The sequence below is a fragment of the Mustela lutreola genome, chromosome 14, assembly GCF_030435805.1.
Source record: "Mustela lutreola isolate mMusLut2 chromosome 14, mMusLut2.pri, whole genome shotgun sequence".
In the NCBI taxonomy this organism is placed as follows: Eukaryota; Metazoa; Chordata; class Mammalia; order Carnivora; family Mustelidae; genus Mustela; species Mustela lutreola.
In genome coordinates this window covers 49634566-49652921 of record NC_081303.1, presented here as the reverse complement: position 1 = coordinate 49652921, position 18356 = coordinate 49634566, and the positions used below count along the sequence as shown (strand labels likewise).

General features: G+C 54.8%; 1 protein-coding gene and 1 long non-coding RNA gene across 3 annotated transcripts in view; both read right to left on the bottom strand.

The window, feature by feature from the left end:
* The window catches only part of SOX13 (SRY-box transcription factor 13), a 28990-nt gene extending 20463 nt beyond the window's left edge, over nucleotides 1-8527 (bottom strand). The window contains exons 1-2 of one of the 2 annotated variants that reach the window (XM_059144910.1): nucleotides 8052-8527; nucleotides 7799-7933 (exon numbers count right to left, since the gene is read on the bottom strand). In XM_059144910.1, the coding sequence (XP_059000893.1) occupies nucleotides 7799-7933; nucleotides 8052-8305 (389 nt within the window). In that variant the 5' untranslated portion in view covers nucleotides 8306-8527. The remainder of the gene's footprint in view (nucleotides 1-7798; nucleotides 7934-8051) is intronic. The other variant, XM_059144909.1, reaches the window with a different exon arrangement.
* LOC131814274 (uncharacterized) lies at nucleotides 3140-7791 on the bottom strand. Its single transcript, XR_009347238.1, has 2 exons — nucleotides 4859-7791; nucleotides 3140-4542 (listed from the first exon to the last, which is right to left on the bottom strand). It is a non-coding gene; the product is annotated as an uncharacterized LOC131814274 (long non-coding RNA).
* Nucleotides 8528-18356: the final 9829 nt, after the last annotated feature.

Below are 18356 nucleotides of genomic sequence, written 5' to 3'. Positions count from 1 at the left end.
GGGAAGGATACTGATATCTGGAGCTCACGATGTCAACAATAAAATAATAAGGGGGATATTCAAAATATCTGGTAAGTGACGGGGACTGACCCATTAGATGGGACTCTGGGGGCAATCAGGGGAGCTGGCAGATGCCAGCCACCATCAACCGGCTGACACGCTGGTGTGATCTGCTCGAGAGCCCCTCCGATCCTAGCTACCGCTTACTGAGCCGCTGCTGTGTGCCCGGCCCTGCTGCAGACACCTTCACTTATACGAATTCCTTAAGTCTTTACAGTAACCATCTGGGGTATACCCATTTTACAGATGGAGAAACTGAGGGACAGAGGTGATCTGCACTCAGCAGTCCGGTGTCAGAAACCAACTCTCAGAGAACAGGAAGCGAGCAGACAACATGCTAAGTAAGTGTCATCTTTGGGGATGAGCCCTTCTAACTCTTCCAACACTCCTGTGAGAGAGTTACTATTATAATCTGTTTTACTGATGAGGCGACAGAGGCTTAAGGAGTTTTAAGCAACTGCCCGAGCAATGAGTCTTCTCTGCTGCTGCCCTGCCTGAGGTTTCAGGAGCCCCCGAAAGTCATCTCCTGGAGCCGGAACTGCCGGTCCTCCAGTCCCAACTTCCGCTGTTTCCAAGATGGGGGTCAAGGGGTCAAGGGACGCAGGCAATTTCTAGTTCAGCTGATGGGAGAAAAGTCGAAGGCAAACCTGGGGCTGATGAAGCCCCGGTTTCACGAGTTTGCAGGCCTCCCCCACTCCTGCCAGCTGCACCACCGGGGCCGCCCAGTACAGCCTCCCCAAACCACTTGCAGACTAAAACAATTCAAAGCCAGTGTCCTACCAGGTGTCTTCCAAGGGAACGGGCAGTAGCACTCGGAAAGTCACGGGGCCGCTCCAGCCTGAGCTCCCTTACAGTCACCGCTTCTTTGTTCGCCAGCCATCTCTCCCGGCCACCTATCCCCACGCCTCCACACCTGCTCCCTTCGCTTCCCATTCATGCCTGACTCCGCGGCATGGAGCAGAACTGTGTGCTCCGCGGTCCCGCAACACATCCGCCGAGTGAGTGACTGCACTCATTATTATTACTTTCTTATCATGTTTCCCTGAATGTAAAAGGAATGTGTGCTCATTGTAGGACATCCGCAAAACTGAGGATAACACAGAAAAATGTGAAAGCCACCCGTTTCCCATCAACCCGGAGGTGGCCACTGATGAGAATTCCGCAGATTTCCATCAAATCTTTTTTCTATGCATAGTTTTCTTTTCCCCTATTGAGCTCATAAGCGAGTTTTATACTACTCTCACCCCCTACTTAATAGCCTATCCGAGGGAGTTTTCATGTTCCTAAACATCAGAAATTATTGGAAACGCTTTACAAGGTCAGCTGTAATGTCTGCACATCCCCTCCGTGACGGCACCATAATCTTTGCGCTCAGTGCACAGGATTGAAATGGTCCAGTTCTTGAGGAGTTTCTTTTTGCTGTTGTTGTTTTGTTTTTGTTTTTTGGGTTTTTTTAAGATTTTATTTATTTATTTGACAGACAAGTAGGCAGAGAGGCAATTGAGGAGTTTCTTATTACTGAAACCTCTTCACCCTCAAGGTCATGCACCGTTCAGACACCTCCGGTGGGTCACAGCCATTCCATTCCTGTGACAGATGAGAAGGTAAGAACCCTGACAACCCGTGAAAAGAGCAAAGCACAAGGGCTTCACCTGCCTCCTCTTCGCCGGCCGAGGACAGAGTAGCAAAGGAAGTACAAGATAGAGGGTGGAGGCCAAATGGGGCCCCGGAAGCTTGGGTCCAGAGTCTGACTGCTCCCGCTAAGGGTAGGGCCTGTCTCTGCATTTCTCAGGGCCTTGACTTTCCATAAAAAGATGGGAGAACTACAATGAGATAACACTTCGCACCTGCCATGATGAATTTTTTTAAGATTTTATCTATTTATATGACAGAGAGAGAGAAAGCACACAAGCAGGGGGAGCAGCAGAGGGAGAAGTGCTCCCTGCTGAGCAGAGAGCCAGATGTGGAACCCGATCCCAGGACCCTAGGACCCTGACCTGAGCCCAAGGCAGATGCTTAACCAACTGAGCCTCCCATGTGCCCTGATTTTTTCCCCCCCAGTTGTTTCCTTTTTTTTTTGTTTTTTTTTGTTTGTTTGTTTGTTTGTTTTTGTTTTTTTAAAGAAGTATTGGCAGGGATGTGGGCAATCAATGATAGGGGAGAAACACGGTGGGTAACAATATAGCAGCCCCACCCAGAATTAAACCTTATCAGGGACGCCTGGGTGGCTCAGTAGGTTAAGCGGCTGCCTTCGGCTCCGGTCATGATCCCGGTGTCCTGGGATCGAGTCCCGCATTGGGCTCCTTGCTCGGCAGGGAGCCTGCTTCTCCCTCTGCCTCTAGCCTGCCACTCTGTCTGCCTGTGCTTGCGCTCTGTATCTCTCTCTCTCTCTCTCTCTAACAAATAAATAAAATCTTTAAAAAAAAAAAAAAAAAACAATAACCTTATCACCCAGCTATTCCACTTCTGGAATATACTGAAAGGAACTTGAAAGCAGGGTCTCGAAGGACTATTAGACACCCACGCCCATAAGCGTTATTCACAACAGCTCAAAGGTGGGAATCACCCAAATGTCTGCGGAAGGACCAACGGATAAAGAGTGGGATGTGTGTGGATAGAATATGTATTTCACGTATTATGTATACAGATGTAGAACTGTTAACAGCCTTAAAAGGAAGCAAATTCTGACACACGCTGTACCGTGGATAAACCTGGAAAACATTATGCTAAGGCAAGTAAGTCTGACAGAAAAGGACTAGGATTTGATTCTGCTTATAGGAGGTACGTGGAAAGTCAAATTCATAGACACAGAAAGTAGAATAGAGGTTACCAGGGGCAGGGAGAAGGGGACTGGGGAGCTGTTGTCGAACGGGGACAGAATTTCTGTTTGGGAGGATACAAAATTCTGGAGAGGGATGGTGGGAAGGCCATACAACGTGAACATACCCACTGCCCCGAAACCATCTAATTAGAAATAGTTAAAATGATAAATGTTGTATTCCATCTTTTACCACACACACGCGTGCGCACACACACACACACACACACACACAGAAGATGGAGAAGATGAAGCTGCTAATAATTTGCACTTTCCTGGCACCTTTATTTGCGCAGAGGGGCAGAGGAAGAGCATAAACACAGCCTCAGAGACTGGGGACGAATGTCAGACTGGGCGTCGGGGAGCGGCGGGCTGGAGACCGGCTGCCTTTGGAGAACCCCATGCTCACAAAGCCGTAATTAACAACACTAATTGAAGTGTCTAGAAAAGGCCAGAGCCAGACAGTGCCAGACCTGCCCCGCCGGCTAGAAGGCCTTCCTCTCTACGCCTCCCTCGCCTCCAGACCAACCAAAGGCTTCTCTCCCTGCCAGGCAGACACAGGTGGATGAAGGACCCCTCAGCAAGGAGGGAAAGGGATCTGGGGGCAAGGCAGGAGGAAAGCGGAAAGAGATTAGGCTTCCTTCAAGTCGGGTCCCTTGGCCTTCCTGGAAACCCTTTCCTCCAGTGTTCTTCTCAGGGTGGCCGTTTCAAGAAAAGCACTGGGCCGACACCTGGTTTCCCGAACAGATCTGCCCCGACCTGCCGTCCATACCTGGGCACCTCATTCTACTGCTCCGGGCCTCTCTCAACAGCCATGTGGAGAGGACACGGTGACAGTGGTCCAAATAGAAGCTCTACACCAGAAGGTCTGAGCTACAGGGGACTGGGGCACGGACGGGACAGCCGGACCTGGGAGAGGAGGGAAATGAGCGGGGACTCATTCCCTTACTCCACAGATGCTGGCTTGCGGGCCACGCTGTCCTTTCCTCCTGGATGAGGGACAGACGGGGACCGAAGTCCCATCCAGCCCCAAGATGGATTTGCTATTTCCATTTCCTGTTACTGGTGCCTTTCCTGGTAAAAATAGATCTGAGTTCCCACTTCATCAAGAACACATCCCAGGGTCCCAGCGTCTCCCAGAGCTGCCTGTGCTCTGTGGCCATACTGACAGCAGCCCACCACAAGGGACCCTTGGGGACTTCCTATGGAAACCACCAAAAGGCCGCCCGGCATCTTTGTCCAAGAGAGGAAGAGAGATGAGCTTTCCCCTCCCTGCCCTGGCCTCCTCAGTCCCTCCCTCGGCCCCCATTGGACTATCAGAGCCACTGTTTCCCATCCCCCACAGCCCTCCGCCCTGACCCAGGAGGTGGGGGTCAATGATGGGGTCACTGGAGGCCCCCAGCTCAAAACCAGCTCTAGCGCTTAGGAAGAATTTAACCCTCTCCTTCCCAGCTCATGACTACCCAGCCCTGGGCTGATCTACCTGCAGGGAGGGGAAACATAACTGCAGAGGGGTCAGACAGGCCCAGGTGAGAATTCTGAGTGCACACGGGAACGGAACTGGACTTGGCGGCCGACGGTCTTGAGTTGGAGCCCCAGCTCAGACGCAAACTCAGGATGCAGTCCTGGGCAAGTCCTCCTTCTCTGAGCCTCAGTTTTCCTTTCTGTAAACCGGGAGTCAAAATACATACCCCCGGACTGCGAGGGACCGCAGCGCAGTGACTTTCTGAAACTGTCAAAGCGCTTCATACTCGGGGTGTTTATATTATAAAGCCCCACGCAAGAGAAAGGGATCCGGAAGCTTTTCCTTCACCGTGGGGCCCAGACACACCACCCAACTCCCCACGGTCCCAGTTCTTCCAGTTGCACATGGAGTAAATTATTACTTCTTCTTCCAGAGACAAAATTCATGGGGGAGGGCTCCAAGGTCTTTGACGCCGTGGAAATACTAGAGCTGCTAAGCCCCTGGTTTCCACTCACCAGCGGCTGCCTGGATCAGCAGAAAGATAACCACAGAGTGACCACAAGGAGCTCAGCACTTCACAGATCTTTTCGGCAACAGGATCCACTTGATAGGTGAGGCAGCTGAAGAACCCTGTTTAAGATCTGCTTGGCTCCCGGTCCAAAACTATCGCACAAGGAACCTACAGGCCAGCTGAGCCCAGTGAACCCTCTGCAGCAGGAGGACTGGGGGCCGAGAAGACAGCCTTCACTTTGGGCCAGGGCCTTGCAGGCAGCTCCTGAACGGCCCTGAGTCCAAAGGTTGGTTGACGGTTGCTTATTACTGTGAATCATTACAACTCACCAGCAGTTGGTTTTTGGGAACGTGCTGGTTTCGTGCCTCAAGGGAATCCGAACTACATGTGAATTTCACGGGTTCAACAAAAATCCATCCTCCTTGGGGTAGAACTGTCCCCCCTGCTTAGTGACCAGTCTAAGGGAGGGCACTAGGCCAAGGACAAAGAGCCGTGGGCTCTGAGCAGGGTGGTCACTTCTGTTCCACCCAGCAACGCCGCACCTACACTAGCAGGTGATAGACCGTTCATTCCCTTCCCTGGGTTACTCCTCTGCACCAGCCTGGTGGGGTTCACGCCCCTCCCCTGCTCCAAACTTCTGGAACACCCACCAAAGCAGTTCTCACCCTTGCTTCTTGGACTGAACGCCTCCTAGGAGTAACAGGATAATCACGGTGATGAGAAGAGCCAAACCCCGGGGTAAGATTTCCACGCGCACTGACCACCTCATCAGTCCTGCGGAGGGGGAGCCCTCCCCCTTTCCCAGATCCCAGAGGCCATGCTCAAGACTTAGGAGAGGGCTGTCCGCACATCCAAGCAGGCCAGGCGAGCCGTGCCTCTCCCACCCCAGCACGAGCCCCAGAAAGCACCACCACAAGGTCCACCATCCTCGGTCCAGCTCCCACTTCCTGGAGCCTTCCACACTCCCTGCCCTGTACCAAGGCCTGTGACAGCTACATCACTTGATTTAACCCTTTTAACCTAGTGAAGTAGGCATTTTATGCTCTTCCTGCTTTCTGGGCGAGAAAACATGGCTCTGAGAAAGTTCTAGTATTCACCGGAAATCACGCGGCTCAGAAGAATCAGAGTCAGCACTCCAATCTGCGTCTATGTGCCACTACCTGCACCCTTCTAACCCAAGGCTGTGGAGGCAGAAATGGGTCCATCAGTCCTGACGCTGTGGCCAACTCGGCAGAGAAGTATTATTCCCGCAGTGTCGTTCTGGCTCCTGGGGTTCCCTGCCTCACGGAGTCGCTCTGGTTCCTAGGGTTCCCTGCCTCACCTCCCCAGACAGAGTTTAGCTTCCCCGGGGCAGGGTCTGGTCTCCTCTCCCCCCACATCCCCCCCACCTCATCCAATCCGTTCACTCTTATCGATTCCCTGAGGATCACATCTGTTCAAAAATGTATCAGACCACTGCTTTTTAAAAAAGATCTCTAGAGATTAATAATTCTCAATCCTGGGGCGCCTAGGGGGCTCAGTCGGTTAAGTGTCCGCCTTTGGCTCAGGTGGTAAATCCTGGAGTCCTGGGATCAAGTCCCATGTGGGCTCCCTGCTCAGCGGGCAGTCTGCTTCTCCCTCTCCCTCTGCTCCTCCCCCTGCACACTCTCTCTCTCTCCCCCAAATAAATAAATAAAATCTTTTTAAAAAGTAATTCTCGATCCTGAACAATGCAAATTTGCCCATTTCTCAAGAAATGCACATGCTGGCTTTCCCAGCAACGTTGGCTACACTTATTTACTTGGACCCTGGCAGGGCCAAAGCTGAGGGCCACAGCATGGGTCTGGACAGCCAGCGAAAAGGAATACCCCTCCCCCCTCACCTGCCCCCACCCAGGGCCACCAGCCTCAGCCCCACACCCTGGGAGCCCACTAGGCCTGGCAGGGAAATGGAAAGTTGTCTCAATTACCAGATGGTTCAGCATGATTTGAGGCAGCAAAAATGTCCTTGAATGGAAAGCAAAAGAACAGGGTTCTGTTGGAATTTTTCACAGAACAATGGGAGAGAAGTTTCAGTCTGAATGAATGAGCTAGCCATTCTCAAAGTTCTCTGAAACATTCTCTGGTTCCTCACTGTCAACAAAGTCCTAGCTCCCTGACCTGCTCTGACCTCGGACCTCGGTGGGCTTTGCCTAACTGTGATCTAAGCTGATGCCCCTGCCTTTCCACACCAGAAGGCTCAGGGCGGGAAGCTCAGGCCACGTTGCTCCTTACAGTCCCCAGCACTGAGGTGCCTGACAAACGGTCGTCTCAGCAGGACACGGGGTGGCCAATGAACCCCAAGTCCGGTGCTGGGCCCAGAGTCTGTGCTCCAGACTCACTGCCCAAACTTCCCGCACAAAATTCAAACTTGTCGTTTACCCTTTCAGGAACCCCTGAAAAGAGCCTGGAGCTAGCTGGGGAGGAGGGCTACCGAGTCAGAGAACAGAGGACAAGTCACCCGTCCCGGGAATGAGCCGCCTGGCCGTCAGCTGTGCGAGGGAAATAGTAAGATAATCGTCCAGACCTCACAGCTGGAAAGCAGGCCTGTTCTCTCACCGCCCCATGAGCACCATCTTGACCCTGGCTCTTTCCAGAGTCCCACGGAAGCTTCTCGCCTTCCAGAAAATCTGCCCTTCAGCAACCGTCCAGTGGTACCAACTGAGCACCTGGCTGGGAGACAAGGAAGTCGCCTGTGCGGTTCGCTCGCTCTCCCCAAAGCAGCCTGGGCCCCTCCCGGCCATGAGGCAGAGGCCAGAGGCGGGAACCCAGCCGTCCCTGAACCTGAGAAGCTCCCTGCCCACCCCCAGGACCTCTGGGGGACACTGACCCTTTGAAGAATGGCCAATGCAGCTCCATTCTTATAAAAGCCCAACAGCTGCAAAGGAGAATGAGGGGAGGCCGATGGAAGAAGGAGACCAACTTACGTGCATGGGGGGAGGAAGGGGACTTGCTTCCAGGAATGGGGACCAGTGTTGAGTCCAGGGGGGCGTGGAGGCCAGCCTGGGGGAGAAGGCGCCGCCGGTGCTGCTCCTACCCTCCGCATCGTCTTCCGGGACCCCCTGCAGCACAAAGCCCAGGCACCCACAGAGCTCTATCTACGGCCCGATCTCGTGGCCACCAAGCTCAATTCCATCAGCTCAGCACTTCTGCAGAAAGGGGGTTGTTCTGCTTACGCACCTCTTTCCACAGGTCATCATGCCCACTCCCCCTCTTCCGGGGTCCTCTCTCCTCCTGTTTTCCTTTTGGGGCCCGTGTCGTCTCAAACACCTCTCGAGAAACTCAACTGTGGCTCTGTCCTGAGCATCACAGCTCACAGCCCTGACCCCGAGTCCCAGAGAAATCTGGAGCCCGAGGCCCAGTGAGCATGCGCGCGGGAGGCGAGCCCACCCGCCCCGCTTCCAAGAGCCATGTGGGCCCCGTGGGGCTGCCATGCCGTCCGGAAGGGCTGCTCCCCACACAGGACTGGGCTCAAGTTGGCCCCATGCTGAAGCCACCCCCCAGCACAGGCCAGGACGCCACACAGTCAGCCATAAATTGTTGACCTGCCCCTCTTTCCTGTCCGGCCTCGCGCCGTGGCCCTGAAGACTCTCCCCCCGACGCCGGAGAACAGAATGTGCTTGGCTGGAGACCTGGGTGTCATAAATTGCTAATAACAGATTCTCAATCTGAAAAACAAAATCACAGAAGGCCTGGCCCTTCCTTTCTGCTCCTCTCATCCTCCTGCAAGGCCAAGAAGAGAAAGAAACGCCTTCTCTCGCCACAGAGTGGGAATCAATTCTTCCCCTCCCCGGGACCCCCAGGGGGATCAGTCTCCTCATCTGCCTCGCCCTTCTGGGGTACAAAAGCCAGGCCTGAAGGAGCCTGTTCTGGGAATGCCTGTTTCCCAACATCCACTTTTGTCTCTAACTTTTATCCTTCGATTAGCTGAGCACCTGCTAAGTGGTAAGCACTGTGACCAGGTAGGAAGGTACCCTATCCACAGATGAGGGGTGATGCTGGGGGGTCTGGGCTGTGCTACAAGCAGTGGTGTTGAGAGTGGCCCAGCCCTCTGGGCTCACCCCAGGGAGACCCCCAGCCAGACCAGGAAGGCTGACTCTGTTCCCATTCTCCTCTGTCTGAGAGCCATCTGGGGGGACATGGGACAGGGCTGGGGAGGCGAAGACAACAGCAAAAGCCAGAAGCTGCCATCTTTGGAAAGAACAGTAGTAGAAGACAAATCTGAATGTTCCCAGGGAGAGATTATAAACTTGTGGTCAGGGCAGAGGTTACATGCAAACCGCATGTAAATACGTACGTGGTCCCTGGACAGACCCACGTGTCTGCTGCTCTTTCGGCCTCTGCTCTGACCCAGGCAGTTTCTAGGTTACCTGATCACCTCGCCAAGGGCATCTCAGACCTTTGTCCCCAATCCCATCTCCCTGGCACCTTCCCCTGCACCACCTTCGCTCCTAGCCTCCCCTCACCTGAGCAACAGCAGGAGTGCAGAGGAGGCGACAAGGCGGGGGCGGAATGCCCCACAGCCCAAGTGGCAGGTGAGGGAGGCCAGGTGGAGCCTGATAGCCTCTGCCAAGGCTGACATCCTTCCAGATCTGGTCTTGGGATGGGTTCCCTGTGACGTCAGGAGACACCATGGGCTCCAGACATTGATCGATGCCTCTGTCCCTCCCGTTCCTCAAAACCAGTGCCAGGAGGCCAGGAGGCTCCACGGCAAGATCCCAGAGTGGGTTTCCACTTGAGTCTGCACCGGGTCAGACATGCCACACAGACCAGCCTTGTCCCCACAACCCACATCCAGAGTGGGGCTAGGATACCCCACCACTTGGATGAGTCCCCGTCCCTAAAGTTCAGATTCCTCATCCACAAAAAAGGTTCCTCAGGCACCCGAAGGTAAGCCACCCGCAAAGAGACACAGAGGGCGGGCTGTGACACAGTGTCTGACTCCACATGTGGATTCTGAAACCTCACCACAGGATCCCAGGGTGGCTGTCATTGTCCTCATCTGACTCTTCCTCACCTTCTCCCAGGAGGGGTCAACACACGCCTTCCCAAGTTGCAGACAGGAGAAGTGAGGTTCTGAGATGAAGTGACAGGCCCGAGGGCACAAGGGCAGGAGCAAGGAGAGCCTTGCTGCCTGCCCACCCACCCTCAAACCTCAAACATCGGCGTGGGCGTCGGAGGGAGAAGTGACTGGGGCCTCGGAGGGCTTGTCCCCGACAGAAAGGCAGGACAAGAGCCCCACTGCCTGATCCGCGGGGAGCCACAGCCCCTGTGCAGCTGGGTAACCCCTCCAGCCCAGCAGGCCTGGATGGGGCCCCGGGAAGCCTACCCCAAGCGCTTGGGGTCCTAGGCCTCTGGGTCTGACTGATCTGCCCGGGGAAAGAGGCAGCCTGGCCATGTCCAACTTGACAATCATAGAAGGAAGATGACAGACTGACATTTCCACATGACAGATATAGAAACCAAAGTCCAAAAAAGCTTATGACCTGGACAAGATAGAGAGTGATCCTAACCGTTCCCTTTACTATGCAACTGATGGGCCTCAGCACGTGGCACACCTTTTTCTGGAATCCTCACAACAGGTAACCAACCATAGGGGACACACCATTACCCCATTTTACAGATAAGAAGAATGCAGCTCTAAGAAATTGGGCAAAGGGCCTGATATCGAGACTCAAAATCCCAAAACTTCAATTCTAGACCCTTCTGACTATACGACTCCCTGGTACTTTCACTGAACACTATCCTGCTTCCAAACTGAAGAATGTTCTAGAGTGAGACTGAAGTTATTCATGACATATTGGTATGGGGAGGAGGAGGAAGGAGGAGATAAAGTGATGACCAGAACTGGCACCTGATCCTGCAACAAGCTGGGGATGGATGAGCCCAAACTCCTTTGCCTGCCATGTAGGCCACACTCTGCCTGGCCCAGGCCACCCCCTCCCCACCAGCTGCCATCCCCACACACCTATAATGCAGGCCCAGACATGCGCTTTCATACCGCTGGGCTCTCTGGCTAGAAGGTCCTTCCTACATTCTTGACCAGAGAACTCCTACACCTCCCTCTAAGCCCCACTCCAATATTGCCCTTTCTCTAAAATTTACTCCCTGATCATCCTAGAAGAGTCAACTGCTCCTCCGGGGAATGTCAGTTTTTGGACATCCCTGGTCTCTGATCCTTGATTGGACTCTCAATTCCTCAGCCTTGGGCTGGGACAGGGACAGTAATAGCCTTTCTAAAACAGCCCTCCTAGACAACCCTAGCCCTCCCTAGAGCACACTAGGCATCTCTTCACACACCTGATGATCACACAGTCCCACCAGGCAGCAACTCTTATCACCCTCACCGCACAGATCAGGACTGAGCCTCAGACAGGCTAAGTTACCTGCCCCGGACCACACAGGCAGTCTGGCTCCAGGGTCTGCCTGCCCGTGCTGGTCCTGTAGGACTCCTCCCTGCCTCCCCATCCCTAGTGCAGTGCCTGGTATGTGGTATGTGCTCAGTAAAGGTTTATTTCATCAAAAGGTGTGCAGGGAGGAGGGTTCCCACCCTCCTTCCAGCCCCAAAACCCACCTGGAATTCTTTTTTAAGGCGGGGGAAGCCTCTGCCTTCAGCTCAGGTCCGATCCTGGGGTCCTGGGATCAAGCCCTGCATCGGGCTCTCTGCTTGGTGGGGAGCCTGCTTCCCTCTCTCTCTCTATCTGCCTCTCTGCCTACTTGTGATCTCTGTGTCAAATAAAATAAAATGTTAAAAAAAGAGAGAAGGGAACTCGAGCATGGAAGGTGGGGAGGGAGGGAGAGAGGGCGAGAGAGAATCCCAACAGACTCCCTGCCCAGTGTAGAGCCCAACGTGGGGCTCGATCCTACATTCCTGAGATCATGAGCTACACCAAAATCCAGAGTCGGGTGCCCAACAGACTGAGCTGCCCAGGAGCCCCCCACCTCGCCCAGAATTCTTGGGTCCAGGTCTCCCTATTTCCAGCCCCACCTTCCATCACTCTAACATTCAGCGCTTCTTTCTTCCAGAAACCTCCAGGTGCTTTTCCTGTTTCCCATCCATTTCCTGAGTGCCTCAGCAGGGGCGAGGCGTCTTGCTGTCTTTCCAGTGGGAAACGGAGACCCACAGAGGCCTCCTGGCCAGGGGATCTGTTCAGAGGCAGGTCTCTTGCCTACGGGGCTGGTGCCTTGTGTGGACTGGTTTTACCTCTGCCTCAAGCAAGAAAAAACAAGCACCAAGTTGCAAGGGTGGCGGGGGAGGGAAGGGTTTGGAGGTCAGCACCTGCCCTTCCCTGCGTGCCAGCACCCCCCCACACCCCCGCTGACCTGGCCACTGGTCTCTGGCTGGGCCTGAGAGGCGAGGAGGGGGGGCTGTTCCCCTGGGGCTAGAGAGGAGGAGACAAGGGGCCCTTTGTGTCTGCAGAGCTCCTGAGACACCTGTTCTCCCTCCTGCCTGCCTGTGGCCTCCCTCCCTCCTGGCCAGCCTGTGTGCGGCCTTGTTTATCCTACGGGCCTGGCAGCCAGGCCCAGCCCGCTCCCAGCGTGGGGCTCCGGCAGCCTCTGCCAGCACCTGCCCGGTCCTGGCAGCCCCGGGGGCTGCGGGCCAAGCACAATCCCCCTGCTGTTGACACAGTTGTTGATTTTCAGGAGGGCAGGGAAGGCCGGGAGAGGAGGGGAGAAGCAGCAAAGGCATTTAACGCCGGCCTGGCTAATTTGCAGTTGGTCCTAGCAATCCTGTCTCCAGCTGCCTGGGAGAGGCTTGGGCCTCCAACCCCGGGGCTGCCTGGACCACACACCACAGTGTGCCAGAGTCCCACTCGACCCTGCAGGACCACACCACAGGCAGCTCTGCACTCCCTCCATGCGCGTCAGCATACCCCCATACTGGCACACACAACTCAAAGCTGGGCAAGGCCTTTGGGTGCCAGAGCCCCCAGCCCCCCTGTCTTCAAGGGCCTACCACTCCCCCTGCCTCCAAAGTCATGAGGCCCCCTCAGTCCTTGGCGAGGGGCAGGACTGTCTGACAAGCCTTTGGAGACCCAGGGAGGGCCCCAGGAAGACGTAACGGAATCTGCCCTTATAACTCTCTGACTTGTTCTCGAGGAACGATCTCCTCCTCACCCTCTGGATCTTTAGGTTTACTCTTACAGGGAGCCCTCCCTAACTGCCCAACTCTGGATGCGGTATCCTCCTCGGTCTTCTCAAAGCAATACACACTACACCGGGCACCTCCCCATCTCCACTTCCGTCAGGATGGACTGATGACTTACTTCCCTTCATCTTCCTCACTGCTGTGTCGCAGGGCTGGGCTGGTCTCAGCCCCCACGTTAGCAGGGCGCACTTAGCAGGGCCCATCTGCGAGGCAGGTGCTCCCTACAGATCCAGTGCATGGTCCCCACAGGCCCGAACATCCACTCCACCTTCACCCCAAGCTCCCCATCAGACAGTCACCTCCTACATGAACAAGGCCCTGTGGCTGGTTAAAAGGCTTTGGGAATGATCCACAAGCCCGTGAACTTAGACTAGCAAATCTGCTTCACCAGTGAGCTCCTTAGAGATCAAAGAATGGATCTTGAAGGACAGGGATGGGTAAGTTTTGCACCTGAAAGGGGGAGAGAGGAGGGCAAGGGTGCAAGGAAGACCCTGCCGGCTGCTGTTAGGCCAGGTAGGAACTGCCCTGCCTCCTCCCCAGGCAGCCTTCCCTTCTGGAGCTCCTAAGCCCATCAGGAGGTCCCTCACATCTGTGGCCACCTGTCCCAACAGGACATGGGTGATAGCAGTTGAGCTCCACACACCTTCACTAAACCGACCACCACACGCACACCCACACCCTCCCCTCAATTCTGTTTCCCCAAACTCCAAGTCAATCAGTGCCCAGAAAGGGGTAACAAAGAGCCCAATCACTTCCAAATTTGGGGTGTCATGTTGAGGAGAATGGATCTCAGGCCAGAAAGAGCTGGTATACAGAAGGTATACAGAAGGTAACTTACATACTATGGAAATCATAGTTTCCACAGACCCAGTTCCAACAGGGTCACCATGTACAGCTGTGCAGACTGTACACTGCACAACACTAAGAGCCCCATTCATCCAGACTTGTATACTTATCACAACTCAGATGGCCGTTAAGATCATCCCTTGACTTCCTCACATACCGAAGAGAAAGTTCTGCTACCCTCCTCTACTCCCGGCAAGAAGGGACACAGATTTCCTTCCTGTTCTCTGACGTGTTTCTTGGCTTGGCTAAGGTACCTGTGAGTGAAGGCTGAGTCCATCACCCCAACTAAGAGGAGAGGCCTCCCTCTCCCTGCCCCACTGGCCCCAGCGAGAGGACCCCCTGACTCTACCACTCTTTCCCTTCCCACTCTGCTCTTTCTCCAGCCCCTCACCCTGGCTAGACTCCCCAGCATCACCCACTCCCAGGGAGAGGGTATGGCTGCAGGCCCATGCTCCCAGAGACACAGCAGCAGGCAATGGAGTTTACAGAGAGCAAAAGGACGGAAGGGGAGTCACTACCCACTGGCCTGTCCCTTCCCCAGGTAGAATGGAACTGAAACCCCAATCTTGTCGGCACCTGAGGCTCTGCAGAATTGGAGGTCATGGAGGAGGAGAGAGAGAAGGGCCTTCCTCTTGCTCTCCTGGGCTTTCCAGTCCATTCTCTCCTTTCCTTCTTGACGTTGGTCTCATGTCCTGGGTCTTCCTGAGGTTCTCAGAGGCTCGAAGGGCTGACCAAGGTCTCTAGAACGCAGCACCCCCAGCCCAGCTGCTGACGAACAAACGCACGCATGCGCACATACACACACGCACATCAGCACGGCAGGCCCTTGCCAACCAGCCAGGGAAAGGGGAGCCGGGCCAACAGGAGGAACTGCAGGGGCCGGAGGGGCCACTCCCTCGGCTTTCAATACCTCCCTATTCATTCTCCAATCCCCTCACCCCATCTGCCTCTGAGAGCCAGGCTGTACCTGTACCCAGGCCTCCTTTCAGCCCCTCCCCATGTTTTCTTGGCCCCTCCTTGCCTGTCCTTCCCCACGGAACCTTCAGGGACAGGCCTGGAACCAAAGCCTCACGGGGAGATAGGAACGACTTTAGCTCCTTCAGTGGGGCTGGGGGTGGTTTCCAAAGCTTGGCACCCCACAGGCAGAAAGCTCCTCTCCCTCCATTCTGAAGAGGGCACAGGGCCTGTCCTGTGTAACCTGTGTGGCCAGGCAAGAGTTAACTCTTTGGAGTCAGGGTGAGGGCAGCTCAAGGCAGGATTTACTCCCTTTGCTGCCTCCTGCCAGGTGCCAGCGTGAACAGGAAGACCTGGGCCAGGGAGCCCTGGCCCACCGACTGTCGGCCTGAAAGGGTTCCAATCTGGCCTCGTGGGAGTCTCCTCATACTCCCACTATTCCTCCTCCTGCCAGGGACCCCTCTATCTGCAGAATATTCTAGCATGGGTCCCCATTCCTCCCTGCCAGACAAACACTGAGCTTTCTGTTGCTCTGCGTGGCAGTTCTAGATATGTTCTAAATACTTTCCGTTCTGCTTACAAAAGTAATGCACATTGTTGTACTACTTTGGGGAACGACAGAAACACAGAAATAACAACAGAAATACGAGCCATAATTTAAAAAAAGAAGAGAGTGGAGGCGCTTGGGTGGCTCAGTGGATTAAGCCTCTGCCTTCAGCTCAGGTCATGATCCCAGGGTCCTGGGATTGCCCCAGTCAGGGCTCTCTGCTCAGCAGGGAGCCTGCTTCCACCTCTCTGCCTGCCTCTCTGCCTACTTGTGATCTCTGTCAAATAAATAAATAAATAAATAAATAAATAAATAAATCTTTAAAGAGAGAGAGAGAGAGAGAGGGAAAAACGTCAACAAAGGGTGTCAATCTTTACCGCCACCCCCCCTCCCGGCCCCTGGCTACCAGAGCTGTCTGGCCTGCTCCCACTGGCCTCTAATGCCCCCCCATTTTGGACTTCTAAGGAAATCCCCCCACCCTGGCTGCTCTTTCAAACAGCAGGACCTGAACCCCCCGAATGGGCAGCGAGGCTCATCTCCAGTGCCAAGAAGCAGGACCTGGCCCTTAGGTGCACCCCCTCCCTTTGTGGGGGGAAGGGAGGCGGCCTGGACCAAGGGCCTCTGGGAACGGGTTCTCACCCCATCCTGTCCCACAGGCTGCACATTCCATTCTGAGTCAAGTAGGGGGCGGGGACTGGGGGAGGTGAGGCCGAGGGGAGGAGAACAGTCTGGCCTCCTCTGGGGCGGATCCCCCAGGGAGCTCCAGGCCTGGCAGGGATCGGACCTAAACCACGGGGGGGGGGGGGGGGGGGCAAGGATTCCGGCCCATTCTGTGGTTCCTTCCCGTTCTCCTCTCCTCACACCAAAACACCGAAACCCTGCCTTGGACATGTCCCCAAAAGGTACAGGGGACAATGTGGAGTAACACTAAACCTCTCCCCAACTCCCAACCTGGCCACAATTCCCAGGGATGCTTCTGGGGCTTCAGGCCAAAGCCATTTATATGCTAAGGTAGAGAACTGAATTCAGGTTTGATGGTACTTGTACGGCTTCCCACAGTCACCAAGCAGTCTAATAGTCTAGATAGTAGCATCCGCTACTATCTGAGTAACGGATGCTATTTAGGAAAATAGGGGGAAGCTGTATAGTTCGTTCCCACTTCCTCCTCTACCACCCCAAACACACCTCTCTCCTCAAAACACACTACGGGGGGCCCCTGCGCAGCTCAGTGGGTTAAGGCCTCTGCTTTCAGCTCAGGTCATGATCCCAGGGTCCTGGGATGGAGCCCCACATCGGGCTCTCTGCTCAACGGGGAGCCTGCTTCCCCCTCTCTCTCTGCCTGCCTCTCTGCCTACTTGTGATCTCTGTTAAATAAATAAATAAAATCTTAAAACACACACACACACACACACTACGGGACACCTCAACCTTTTGGTACACATCTGCTTGCCCCAGCTGCTTGCTCCCCCAGCTCAACCCCGTCCCCATCCCCATGTGCATTGGCTGTAAGATGCCAGGCCACACACACAGCACGTCCTGGGCCAAGCCCAGGCCTTGGATCTGCCTGCCGATAACCCTGTGAGGAGATGGGGAAACCCCAGCCACTTCCTCCTCACCTCACAGCCTCTTGGAGGTCTGACCACTGTCCCTGTCCCATGTCTGGGTCCACCTAGATCCTTACCGACAACACCCAGTCAGGGGACGGCGCTGGGCAAGGCCAGGGCCACAGGGGCCCAGGTCCCTCCCAAATGAGGTGGGTCACAGGAGCAGAGGGTCTTCCTAAATAAAGCAGGGGCAGGAGAGCCAAGAACATGCCTGGAGTAGCAGGGGTAACTGCCAGGTTCTATGCTGTAGGCCAGGCAGGGCAGACAAAACCCTTGTCCTAGGCAAGTCCCAGGGGCTTTAACCACCATGAAGCTTGAGCAGGAATGGCCTCGGGGGTCTCCGGCAGGCCTGACCGGACACACTATCCCACTGCAGCCACTCTTAGGAGGAAGTCACCATGTCAGCACTGCTCAGAGACTATTTGAATTTTGTAAAGGAACAGAGTCCCATCCGACCAGAGAAGCAAGCAGAGGCTGAAGGTGGCCCTGCCAAGCCTGCCTGCAACAGATTTCCTAAGCAAGGCTTCCCAAGGAGCTGGAAGGAGGACTCCAAGGAAGAGGCAGCCAAAATGGAGGTGGCCACGAAAACACCCCATCCAGGACATGCCCTCCTGCCTGGGAGCAGGGAGACAGGGAGTTGACAACCGCTGAAAGCCATCTTCCATGAGTCCGGGTCCCCTGCCTGGCACTATGACAGCCTTCCTGGCTAACACAGCCAGGTTCCAGAAAGGAGGCTAGCAAAGGGTGAGGACTGCAGCGAGTTTGGACAGGAGCGAGCCCTCTTAAGCAAACACTGAGCACAAAAAATAATTCCCATTCAAAGCACGATCTGCTGTGGGCCTGGCTGGGCCTTCCCAGCAAAGTCCTTTTCAAAGGCTCCCCTTCACCTCTGAATGTGGCTGGGGGAGGGGCCCGCAGGCCCAGTGGCATTTGAATTCCACTTCTTCCAGAGGCTTCCTGGTGACCTACTGGGAGCTACCCAGTAAGGTCAATCTCAAAGCATTCCCACAAAGGAGGAAACCTATGGAGAGCATCAACCGCTCAAGGGCAGGAACAGGCCTCTTAAGGCAATGCTTCTCTGGCAACAGCACACCCAGACCCACGCCATTCACCGGGCACCGCTGTGGACTTAATCGGATGTGAGTCTCCTCAGCTGTAAGAGGTTGAGGTTAAGTACTGTTGCTGTTTCCCATTTCACAGATGGGAAAACAGAGGCTCAGAGCTGTTAAGTGATGAAAACCTCTCCCAGCTCTAACTCCTTACTGGATACATCATGTTGTCCTCTATCTGCTAATTATCAGAGCAACAAAATGTTCAGGCAGCAACCCCCCTCCCCGACCTAAGGAAAGAGGACGTACGGATGAAGCTGAACCACGAGATGCTTT